We start from the raw sequence: 12500 nt of genomic DNA, 5'->3' as shown, positions 1-12500 counted from the left end.
CCATCCAAAAATGAGCTGCGAAACGGTCAAAGTGACTAATCTAGTCAACCTTAAAATAGTCTCCTGCTCTCTCTGATCCCACCCTCCCACTCTCCCTCACTCTCTCCACCTCTCTGTCCTTTGCTTTCTAACTCTCCCTTTCCCTTTCCCCTCTCTCTCTCTCTCTCTCTCTCTCTCTCTCTCTCTCTCTCTCTCCCGTTTCTGTATTTAGGACAGTGCGTTCTTGAAAGACTCGGGGGGGGGGGTGATGTTGTGAGGCTGCAGCACAGACCTCATGTCTTTCTCCAGCCAGGCCAGAACATTCTCCTAACGTTGCAGAAATGTTGAGGCAACGCGCCCCCCGATGCAGGGACACATTGTGGGCTCAGAGTACTGATTGTGTGCCGGCGTGTGTGTGTGCTCACAGTATCCCAGCTCCCCACAAACAAGACCCAGCGAGCACCTGACACGTACGCACACACACACACACACATATACACACACTCATGCACACACTCACACACACCCTGCCACGCACACACACCACACACACGCACACACACACACACACACACACTCACCACACCACACACACACACCACACACACACTCACACTCACACACACACACACAACTCACACACACACACACCACACACACTCACACACACACACACACACACACACACTCCACACACACACTCACACACACACACTCACACACACACACACACACACACACACACACACACTACACACACACCATCCACACCACACACACACACACCACACACACACACACTCACACACACACACACACACTCACACACACTCACACCACACACACACCACACACACACACACACTCACACACACACACACACACACCACACACACACACACACACACACACACACACCACTACACTCACACACACACACACACTCACACACACACACTCACACACACACACACACTCACACACACACACACACACTCACACACACACACACACACACAGTGTGCTCGTTGGCGGCGTCAGGGCGATGTGACTTACGTGACGTCCCCGGCGTAGTGCAGGATTCGGAAGTCTCGGTTGAACTCTATGGTTTTGTCAGAGGGACTGAGCTGCAGGGAGAAGGATTCGAAAGTCTCGGTTGAACTCTATGGTTTTGTCAGAGGGACTGAGCTGCGGGGAGAACCAGAGTCTGAGCTCTCCAGCCGTTCAGAAATGCTCGGTTCTGCCATGGCTTTCCTCTACACCAGCGAGTCATTCACATTGGAAGTATTACATTACATTACAGACATTTAGCAGACGCTCTTATCCAGAGCGACTTACACAACTTTTACACAGCATTTACACTGCATCCATTTATACAGCTGGATATATACTGAAGCAATTTCGGTTAAGCACCTTGCTCAAGGGTACAATGGAAGTGTCCTACCTGGGAATCAAACCTGCGACCTTTCGGTTACAAGCCCAGTTCCTTACCCACTGTGCTACACTCCGTATTAAACTGCACAAGGTGTTCCAGCATGTTAAACATGGAAACAGCAAGAGATTTTACGACCCACTCTCTTGACTCAAATATGAAAACAGGAAAAAAACCGTGAAGGGGAATGCAGAAGTGGAAATGCTTCTTCTCTCGGCAGGGCTGCTCACTTACAGTAAGTACACATGAAGTGTGAAAGGTCAAGGAGCACAAGGTGTGTTCCGCTGTGCTAGGCTTTCTCACTAGGACCGTATGAGTCCTCTGCTGGTCACGGCATGTAACTGCAGCAATATTATGAGCTGAGGAACAGGAGCATGACAACATGCAGCGTGATCCCAGTGTGTCTGAATGTGTGTAACAGTCATGAATGGAGTGGACATATATAATGAGGAGAGGAGGAGCACTGTTGTGATCCTGCAGAGGCGCAGGGTGCTGAACTTGTCGGAGGTGTAGTGTGGGAGGTGTAGAGGAGGTGCAGGGTGCTGAATTTGTGGGAGGTTCAGTGTGAAAGGGGCTGAGGAGGTTCAGGGTGCTGACCTTGCGAGAGTTGTAGTGCAGGAGGTGTAGAGGAGGTGCAGGGTGCTGACCTTGCGGGAGGTGTAGAGGAGTGATGGTGGTAAGGAGGTGCAGGGTGCTGACCTTGCGGGAGGTGTAGTGTGGGAGGTGTAGAGGAGGTGCAGGGTGCTGACCTTGCGGGAGGTGTAGTACAGGAGGTGTAGTGGAGGTGGTGTAGAGGAGGTGCAGGGTGCTGACTTTGCGGGAGGTGTAGTGCAGGAGGTGCAGTGGAGGTGGTGTAGAGGAGGTGCAGGGTGCTGACCTTGCGGGAGGTGTAGTGCAGGAGGTGTAGTGGAGGTGGTGTAGAGGAGGTGCAGGGTGCTGATTTTGCGGGAGGTGTAGTGCAGGAGGTGCAGCGGAGGTGGTGTAGAGGAGGTGCAGGGTGCTGACCTTGCGGGAGGTGTAGTGCGGGTGCTGGCCTAGCTTGGTGTCCATACTCTCCAGGCACGTGATGTCGGTCACTTTGCCCACACTCAGACATGCCTCGTCCAGGACGGAGATGATTCCCTTATGAGGCTGCTCCACCAGGTCCACGATGATCTGGTTATTAAAGTACTCAATCTGCAGAGACAGGTCAGCAGGTCAGTGTGTGTGCGTGTGCGTGTGTGTAGGTACGTGTGTATGTGTGCATACATGCGTGTGCGTGTGTGTGTGCACATACTGTGTTTCTGTGAATAGGCAGGATGTCGATGTTGTGTATGTGTGCGTGTGTGCGTGTGTGTAGGTGCGTGTGTATGTGTGCATACATGCATGTGCGTGTGTGTGCACATACTGTATTTGTGTGAATAGGCAGGATGTCGATGTTGTGTATGTGTGCGTGTGTGTGTGTGTGTGTGTGATGTTTGTGACGGCAGTCCATGATATCTCACGTGTTGCCAGGTGATTCCTTCTCTCTGGTACTCAGCCTGCTCCTGCCGGAGGATCAGCTCAATGAAGAGCTGCTGGAGTTTCTCGTTGCAGTAGTTGATGCAGAACTGTTCAAAACTGGCAACCAGAGAGAGAGAGAGAGAGAGATGTAAAAATATCATTGAAAGTGATGCCTCCCACACAAATATAGCCCTGAACTGGAAACAATGCCATGGAAACAACGCCACCATCTAACGTTTTAAAATAGAATCGGCAAATCCAGCATCTCACAAAAGCTAGGTCACGTGTTTCACGCAGGACAGGACAGGGCGGGGTCAGAACTGGGGGTTTGACCTCAGAACCAGCCGGTCCTCCCCCCCCTTAGGTGCACATCTCCAGCCCAATCATCCCTATCCCCGGTTGCTCAAAGTCACACTGATATTTTGCGGAACAGAATGGTGCTTTTGACTCTGAGGAAGAGCACCCTCTTCACCGCCTGCTCTGGACCGCTTTTAAAATCTGTGGGCTTCGACGCTCCTCTTTCAGGGGGTCACTCTATCTCAAAGTCACTTTTGTAAGGACGGTTCTGACTGGGGGGGCACCATCCGAACTTCTTTGTAGCAGCCAGAATTAAGCATATCAGGTGCTGCATTTTCTACTTCAGGCAGCGATGAGTTGGGATAATATGTTTGGGGGTTAAAGCTGCAGTTTGGTTTCCTTTGTATTCTGGACTACATTCTGTATATGGTGGACCAACTGGGGCGTCGGCCATTTTCCATATGCTGGCTAACAACACAGTTTGGCCACTACACAGGGGATTGGTTGACCATTTGAGACGCAGCCACACTAATGCAGGAAACAGGCATGAGGCATGGATGGAGAGGGGTTAACGGATTGGGTAGGGGGGGTCTGTGGGATCTGCGAAAGGAGACCGGGGCATTACGGAGGACTTACGGTACCTGTTGTTGTCAAAGATCTCAAAGCCGTAAATGTCCAGCACCCCGATGACTGTGTTTTTGCCGTGGAGCACAGGGTTGTAGTCTTTCACCTCGATCACGGAATTAATGCGGCTGACAATCCATCCAAAAAGCCGCTCATATAATGCCTGAGAGAGAGAGAAGAGAGAGAGAGAGAGAGAGAGAGAGAGGGAGAAAGAGAGAGAGAGCGAGAGAGAGAGAGAGAGAGAGAGAATCAGTAAAGCACTGTATTCTAAAATGAAATGTGTCAACAAGCCATTTTGTGTGAACCAGTGAAACTCAATACACTTGATTCAGTCACATAGGTAAGATTCAGTAGGGTTTGGGTAGGGTGCCCCCGGTGGCCAGAGGGGGTCAGTACCTTGGCGAAAGCGTCCTTGCCGTAGGAGGCCTCCTTCTCGCTGTGGCCTTTGTCGATGACCTCGCCGCCCCCGGTGGCCACCGTGCGGTACAGCAGCGTTTTACTGACGTCATCGGGGTCGGTGCGGGTCAGATCGGCGATGTGATTCAGGAGCTCCGCCCCCACCACTTGGACGTTCTCGCCGTCGCTCTCGAACTCCAGGTTCCCCTTGTTTAGACAAATGCGATACAGAGGATGACCGGACCTAGCTAGGTTCAACTCCCAGTCCAAATCATCGTTCCCTCAAACAGGGGGTAAGGGGTCTGGGTAACAAAAACGCAATGAGGTTTCATTTGAGCCTATGGTTATTAGGTAGCTGGAGGCAGAACTGAGCCTTTTATCTATGCAGGAGGCAAACCCAATTTTTCTTAATGTCATTCGGTGGCAAATTTGAACCTTTTTCAGATGAGTCATTTTTTTGTCTTTAGACAGGTCCTAGGCTCAGGACATGGGGTGTAACTAGTGGTTATTTGTTACAAAATATATTGGGGAGGGCAATATATTTTGTCACTGGCCTGAGAAATCATAGCTGTGGCCCTGTCTTATAGCCATGGGTAAAATTATGTTGGGACTGATCTGAGCCTTTGTCAATTATAAAAGGTAATGACTGATATAGTGATTTAAGGGGCTACAATGAATGCAGGGATGAATGCAATGGTGAATGCAGTGGTGAATCCAGTTATAAAAGCAGTGGTGAATGCAGTGATGAATGCAATGGTGAATACAGTGATGAATGCAGTGGTGAATCCAGTTATAAAAGCAGTGGTGAATGCAATGGTGAATGCAGTGGTGAATCCAGTTATAAAAGTAGTGGTGAATGCAATGGTGAATGCAGTGCTGAATGCTGTGATGAATTCAGTGGTGAATGCAGTGGTGAATCCAGTTATAAAAGCAGTGGTGAATCCAGTGATGAATGCAGTGGTGTATCCAGTTATAAAAGCAGTGGTGAATTCAGTGGTGAATGCAGTGGTGAATCCAGTGATGAATGCAGTGGTGAATTCAGTGGTGAATCCAGTGATGAATGCAGTGGTGAATGCAGTGGTAAATCCAGTTGTAAAAGCAGTGGTGAATCCTGTGATGAATGCAGTGGTGAATGCAGTGGTGTGGACAGGAAATGAGGTCAGCAGAAGTCAGCGGCAGGCAGATTGCTCACCAGGAGCAGGATGGTCCCCAGGATCCTGTAGATTGAAGCGATCTCCTCGGCCGTGAAGCCAATCACTTTCAGAGCGCTCAGCACGGCCTTGTGATTGGAGCTGTCATTGCTGGAGGTCTGGAGACCACAGAGAGAGACCTCTCATTCGCTGATGCTTTTATACATGTCATTGTAAAAATAATAAGAGCACCCCACCCTGTGTTTCCCCATGAAGAGACCCCAATGCTAGAAGAACTCTGTGTCACACTGACAGGAAATGACAACCCAACAGGAAATCACTCAGCTGCCTCACCCTCGAGCACAGATTAGTCATTGTGTTACTTTACGACTGTCAGTTTATGGGTGTCTACTTCACAAGTATTAATATTTTATGAAATGTAGAAATATCAGCGTCAACAAAGTTTCTGCTGTAGAATTTATAGCGACTCACAGTGGCGGCAGCGCCCTCTCTGGTGTAGACGTAGATTGCGGGGTCTTTCTCCAAGTGCAGGGACCCAAGCAGATCACTGGAGCCACCCCTTAGCAGCTGAACAACACAGGGACATATAGGGTTTCTGTTCTCTCCCATAGGTATTTGGTTTGGCATTATTCTCCAACAAAAATCAACATGTGGGTAAAATCAGCTAATACAAAAATTCCCTCTGACAGTGACTAGCTATTGTACTTACTGAATTACTAACAGACCCACATCCATGAAGCACTGTGACAGCGGTATGACGTAAATGGCTTAACTACCTAAACGGCTCCACACTGTGGTCACTGAGTGACTGATATCGCCACCCAAAAAAGGTCACAGCGGAAGTGACATTACACAAACTGTGTGTGACATCATCCTAGAATCACAGACGGGAGGAGTGGGGCCGCTCGGTGGAGCCTCGGCGACGGTGACATCACCGCACCGTGCGGCGAATGAGCACCGTCGTTCTCACCTGGTAGAAGGAGTGGAAGTTCCTCTCTCCTTCCTGCTGTTGTATCACCCTTGACTGAGAGGAGGGAGGGAGGGAGGGAGGGAGGGAGGGCGGGAGAGAGAATGGTGAAGGTCTACACACATTTACGCTATTTATGTTACACCCTTGAGAGAGCATTGAGGTGAATGTGTGATGTCACACAGTCACCGTGTTTGAGAGGCGGTTGTGGTTTAAAAAAGCTCTAATTAGACGAGCTCACAGCCTCTCCACTGCTGAGCTGCACCACAACGCAGGACTGGAGTGAAGTAATGCGAAAGATCGACACGTACGCGCACACAAGTGTTAAATGTAAAGGTTATCCGTTCATTCCGTCTTCGTTCCTCATTTGCACATAAAAACGCGCATTTTGTTTTGTTTGACTTCAGGTTGTGAGTTAGGCCATCACACGCACATGCTATTATCGAGGCTGTAAAAAAAAAAAAAAAAAAAAACCTTTTGCACCCTTTGGTGACATTTGACCTTTGTGATGTCATCAGCCGGTAGAATCCACCTCACAGAAAACAGGAGCAGGGCTCTCAGCTAGGCCTGACTCATACTTAGTCGCACGACCTTCGCGACAAGTGTCGCATGACAAAAATGTCACCAAATTTCCAACGGAAGAAAGGGTCGCACGACACCTCTAGAATTTTGTTATGTCGCAGAACTACATACTTTGTCGCGCAGTGCTGATTGGACAGCCAGGTGGGACACTGTAATTTGTTGCCATGGATACGCGTTATTTCACCGAGCGCTGCCATATTTTCGGAAATGCAACGTTAAACTGTCAGACAAACCGCCAGGGGTTTCGGCGTATTGTTACCATAGAGACAACAGGACCCACATCAGAGACCTGTCGCACGACAAAAACGAAAGTGTCGCACGACGTTTCGCATGTACGCTTGTCGAAACGGTCATGTGACAAAGTATAAATCAGGCTTTAGGAAGGGAAGCCAGGCCACGTCGTGTGCGGGGAAGAAAAATCACTTATTATTTTTCCAAGGTAAAAATATATTTTTCCTAGCACACAAACAAAAATATGAATTTTTTATTTATTACTTATTTTAGCCAATGTCTGCGCTATCCTCGTTGTACACGCGACTTAGGACATGACCCAGGACGCAACTGACGCACGTCTGCTGGGGCGAAAAAACGGTACTTCCTGGTTCTGGTTTCTATTGGCGCCGCTGTCTCTACGCGTTACATACTCTACGCAGAAAACCGGAGCGAGGCCCAGTGAAGGAGGGGAGCCGGGCCGTGTCGCGTGGGCGGGGCTGTGGGGGCCCCGGGGGCCCTTCTGACCTTCTCCAGCAGGTAGTTGTTGATGTGGCCACCCGTGGGCTCCCCGTTGAAGTTGAAGTTGATGTCCATGTACTTGCCGAAGCGGGAGGAGTTGTCGTTGCGGTTGGTCTTGGCGTTCCCGAAGGCCTCCAGCACGCAGTTGGACTTGAGGAGAACGTTCTTTACACTGCGTGTGTGTGTGTGTGTGTGTGTGTGTGTGTGAGAGAGGGAGAGAGAAAGAGGATCACATTAACACCGATTGGAACTTCTTGTGGTGTGACTCACAAACACCAGCAACTAAATTTATTTGCAGGATCTTCCCAACCAATAGTTTCAGATATGTAAGAAAATGGGAGTGGGAGCATCTTAATGTTTAAGAAAGTTTATGGATAGGGTCCCCTTACACCCTTAAACAAGCAACTGTACCTGAATTTTTAAATGTACCCACAGCCGTATTAATGAACGCGATAGAAAATACATAGCATAAATAATAGCAATGCTAATGAAATAAGGACAGCGTCCTCTAGCCTACTGGACTGAGCCCAGCATCCCCAGCTCCACCTCCCAAACCCCTGACCCCTGACCCCTGACCCCCTCACCTCTCCACCTCTGCCCTCTGGCTGGGGTTGGTTATGGCAGCGATGTACTGCATGATGTATTTGCTGGCTTCGGTCTTCCCCGCTCCGCTCTCTCCTGCGACGCCAAAGAAAGCCATGACACGCTGTCACTCACCGACAGAAATAACCCTAATTGCAGCAGAGCCACGTCATTCTGTCACTCCCGCTGCGAGCACAAATTTCTCGTACCACGCAGTTCTGCCACTCACACGGTGGACAAAATTGCACGTTGCTGTGACACGTAGCCAACTTCTAGCCATTCTCTCCAAATGCCCGTGGCAGTTGATCTCTCTAATATACAATCAATGGACACTTTTGAAATAGAAGTACTCGGTGCAACTGAACAAACGCACACTGTAAAGAGTTGGTTTAAAATTCACGTTAAAGCTTGATTTAGTTATGACAGAAATGAATGTCGAGCATTAACTCCTTCTAGATGGTTAATCTCTTGATGTGGAGGTGGCATTTGTAGTTGTGTAAGACTGATGATACACTTTTCTTTTAAGAGACAGAACAAACACGTAGTTAAGTCTAAATAACAGTTTATTTACGAAGGCATCACTGCCGGCTTCTACTTTTCAGTCTGTCCGGAAGCCTCCCGAAAACCTTGAACATTCCCAGCCAATCACAAGCCAGCTCAAAAACACCACATGATCCGCGAGGCATCAATCCACGCAGAGTCCGTACGTGTTTTGTGACCCTACTGTGTCCTTTGCCCCGAGGACAGTGCGCTACAGAGCGTGCTGGGAAACAGAAACAGGCCAGACGGACGGACGGTCGGGGGCGTAGGGGGAGACAGGCGCACGAAGGCTGGCAGGCAGGAGTAGCCGAGCTCAGAGACGTGGGTCAGAGCGACGGGACGCGATGTCAGTCCCGCACGACGCGATCGGTCCCCTAGGCTCGGGGGGGGGGAGGGGGCTAACTGTATCTCTCGCTGCCTGCAGCAGCCTGGAGAGGAGGGAGCCCTGCGAACCCGGAGGGGCGGACGGACGCGCTGACCTGAGATGACGATGCAGGTGTCCTTGGCGCGTCGCTTCATGGCCTTGTAGGCGGCGTCGGCCACGGCGTAGAGGTGCGGCGGGTTCTCGTACAGCTCCCGCCCCCGGTAGGCCTCGATGGCCTCCGCGCCGTAGATGTCCATGTGCTTGTACGGGTTGACGGACACCACCACCTCCCCAATGAAGGTGTAGATGCGGCCCTTCTCGAACCTGCAGGGCACACACACACACAGACACACACACACACACACACAGACACACACACAAACACATACACACACACACACACACACACACACACACACACACACACACACATGCACACACGAACACACAGACATGCAAACACACATATATACACCCATTAAAGTCAGAAAATCCCATTTCACGTGGATGTTTAGGAATGTTTCCTACATTGGTTGAGCTGCACAAGGGTGGTGATTTGTGCGTGTCTGAAGTTTGTAACTTCCAGTCAGTATATTGTTATAAGCTTGCTGACCGTGACTTATTTCAGTCAATTTGCAGCTGCGTACATTTCAAGTGTAAGCATTGCCAGTCACTTTGGATTACAGCATCCACCGAGCAAGCAACTGCTACTCGTCTCATAACAATAAAGTTTCTGGTCACTAACTTTCATCTTAAGTGTTTTTCTGTCTCAGGACACATCTGCTCGCATTATGAAGAGTCCTGTTCATCCTTTTGGCAGTCAACTATCAGAAAAAAAAAAAAAATTACAGGATGTCATGAAGGGGATCACATCCCAGCTTTATCCTTGGCTGAGGTTTGAACCCGCAACCCCCTGACTTCACAGGGTCAGAGCGCTGTCCTCCGGGCCCATAATTCTGTCCTTTGCTGATCCCCGATCAGTGGCGATCAGCTTGGCGGGCCTGGTCTGCTCCTCACAGAGGGCGTGGTGACTGCAGCTTTAGTAACAGACAGCCGCCCAGCACCAGGCCACCGTGACACAGACCGCTGACGTGGTTGTCATGTTCACCGGACATTATGGGGTGTTGAACGTCCCAAGTACGCGGAGGCTGGGTGGCACGCCGCGAAGAGGCTCAGCCCTTCCCCCGACGCAGGAGGGGAACGCCTTCACTGCTCTTCTCTCCGTCGCTGTGTCTTTCTCACATGCCCACGCCCAACGGTGACAGGAAGTGCGCAGGGGAGGGAAGTGAGAACAGGAAGTGCACTGTGCGACCGTGCGACTTCCTCCACCGAAAGAAATATACCCAGGATTCAGTTTGAGTAGCCCGCTGAATCTCCCTCCCCTCCCCTCCCCTCCCCTCTCCTCTCCTCTCCTCTCCGCAACTTAAACGGCGCAGAGCTGTCCTTGCTCGCCCAAACGTTCTACGTGTTCGCGATGCAGAACGCAGAGCCACGAGGGGCCACTCTCTCGCGATCCTCCCCAAAAAAAACGCTAAGCGCAGCGTGCTACCTCTACAGTTCTCTCAGCCAACCACATCCTACACCCTACACCCGCTCGTAGCCGAGAGGAGCTCACACGTTCAGCGCTCGGCGCCGAGCCGCCGCCCGTGGCCCAGAGGACCTCGCGCGCTCAGCGCCCTCCGCACCGCAGCCTGAAGCAAGGCGACAAGCGGTGATGTCACCGCCCCTGGCATCCGGGGCGAGGATGGCATAGCCTTGGTTCAGCTCGAGATGCGCGTCTGTGTGATACCGCACACTTCCTAAAAAGAGCAATGGGTGCCAGAGGAGGAAACGGAAGAATCAAAAATAAAAAATAAATAAATGAATGTATAATAGGGGTATATAAATATGAGTGCAGAGTTTTAACACTTTTACACTTAGCATTTTGGCACGCACACACGCAGATAGATAGATAGATAGATAGATAGATAGATAGATAGATAGACAGACAAACAGACAGACAGACAGACAGACAGATAGACAGACTGATAGATAGACAGACTGACAGACAGACATATAGACAGACAGATAGATAGATAGGTAGATAGATAGATAGATTTATGCTGCTTGTGTGTTTGCATACTCTCTGTGATGGTGCTTGGTATTGGCTTTGCATACAGATGTGCAGAGCAGGCAGTCATTCAGACAGGCAGACAGGCATATACACGCACTGAGCCCACAGCTGCAGAGGAATTCACTGGCTCAGGAGCATTCACATAAGCAGTGTGGTAAAAGCCAGGCGCTTCCCTCTATATATGCATCGTAGCTGGGGAAAATACTCTCCTGGGCAAAAAAAAAAAAAATGGGCCAAGCCTAAAACAGCAAAATATTAAGCTTTTAATGGTCTTAACAACAAATCGTTGGTCAGATAAATTAGCAAGAATTAAACAAATGCACTCCTGAGACCTCCGGTGCCACCATTTGCTTGTTTACTTTTGCTGCAGTGAACTGTTTGGGGAAAAGCTAGAAAAAGGGAAATTCACTTATACAGCAGACAAATTAACATAATGTCAAATAAAAGAGTTGTGTTTTGTATTTGGTTGCATATCGTTTGCTTGCCATGACTTTGTGTTGTCTGTGACCTACCAACATCATCAGAGTCTGGATATCTTATTGTCAGGTTGTCCTACAAGCGATACAAAAACTCTTTGCATTTGAATGGATCTCTATGGGAATTGGGGGGTGGGACTAGATTCAGCTGTAAATTATGCTGATACAGTATGGAACACATTTGTTGGCTAAATGGCTTTAAGTCATCAAGGGTCCAAGGTATCAAATGAGCCTCAAACAACCATGCTGCTGCCAGATATGTAGTAGATACTACAAGCATTGTTTCTCCTGAGTATTTTCCTGTTGAACTCAGTGGAAAAAATATTCAGGAGAAACAATGCTTGTAGTATCTACTGCATATCTGGCAGCAGCACGGTGATTTGAGGCTCATTTGATACCTTGGACCCTTGATGACTTAAATCACAGTGCCATTTTACAGCATGTGTAAAGTATAAATAGGAAGTCATTAAAAGCAAGCCAGTCACTCATTTAATTATGAGGAGAACCATATATCATAATCAAGACGTTTATGAATGACGGCTTTCATGGAGGGCTTTCTCCAAATGCATTTCTGAAAACATAAACAGAAATAATTCCGTTCAAAAACACGTCTGTGTTCTTGGTGTCCTGTTTGTAACATAAACGATATCCTGCCTTCCCCTTGATCAATCCACCTGATCTAGGGAAGCCCCAGAATGCACTTCACCCGTTGAGAGTCAGCCACAAGTGACATCACCACCTACATAATCTCCATCAGTACGCAGTAGAGAGTGCGGCGTTAAT

At 49.3% G+C, this 12500-nt stretch overlaps 1 protein-coding gene across 1 annotated transcript in view; it reads right to left on the bottom strand.

Moving 5' to 3' along the window:
- Positions 1-12500, bottom strand: part of myo1g (myosin IG) — a 32049-nt gene that overhangs the window by 18100 nt on the left and 1449 nt on the right. Inside the window, exons 2-12 of the mRNA XM_064345628.1 lie at positions 9244-9452; positions 8227-8320; positions 7649-7814; positions 6332-6385; positions 5833-5928; positions 5403-5519; positions 4211-4417; positions 3832-3977; positions 2896-3010; positions 2417-2587; positions 1036-1106 (exon numbers count right to left, since the gene is read on the bottom strand). Of these exons, the coding sequence (XP_064201698.1) occupies positions 1036-1106; positions 2417-2587; positions 2896-3010; positions 3832-3977; positions 4211-4417; positions 5403-5519; positions 5833-5928; positions 6332-6385; positions 7649-7814; positions 8227-8320; positions 9244-9452 (1446 nt within the window). The remainder of the gene's footprint in view (positions 1-1035; positions 1107-2416; positions 2588-2895; positions 3011-3831; positions 3978-4210; positions 4418-5402; positions 5520-5832; positions 5929-6331; positions 6386-7648; positions 7815-8226; positions 8321-9243; positions 9453-12500) is intronic.

This window comes from Anguilla rostrata, chromosome 8 (assembly GCF_018555375.3).
Source record: "Anguilla rostrata isolate EN2019 chromosome 8, ASM1855537v3, whole genome shotgun sequence".
Taxonomy (NCBI): Eukaryota; Metazoa; Chordata; class Actinopteri; order Anguilliformes; family Anguillidae; genus Anguilla; species Anguilla rostrata.
Note: the sequence above shows the minus strand (reverse complement) of the source record. Positions and strands in the feature narration are given on the sequence as shown.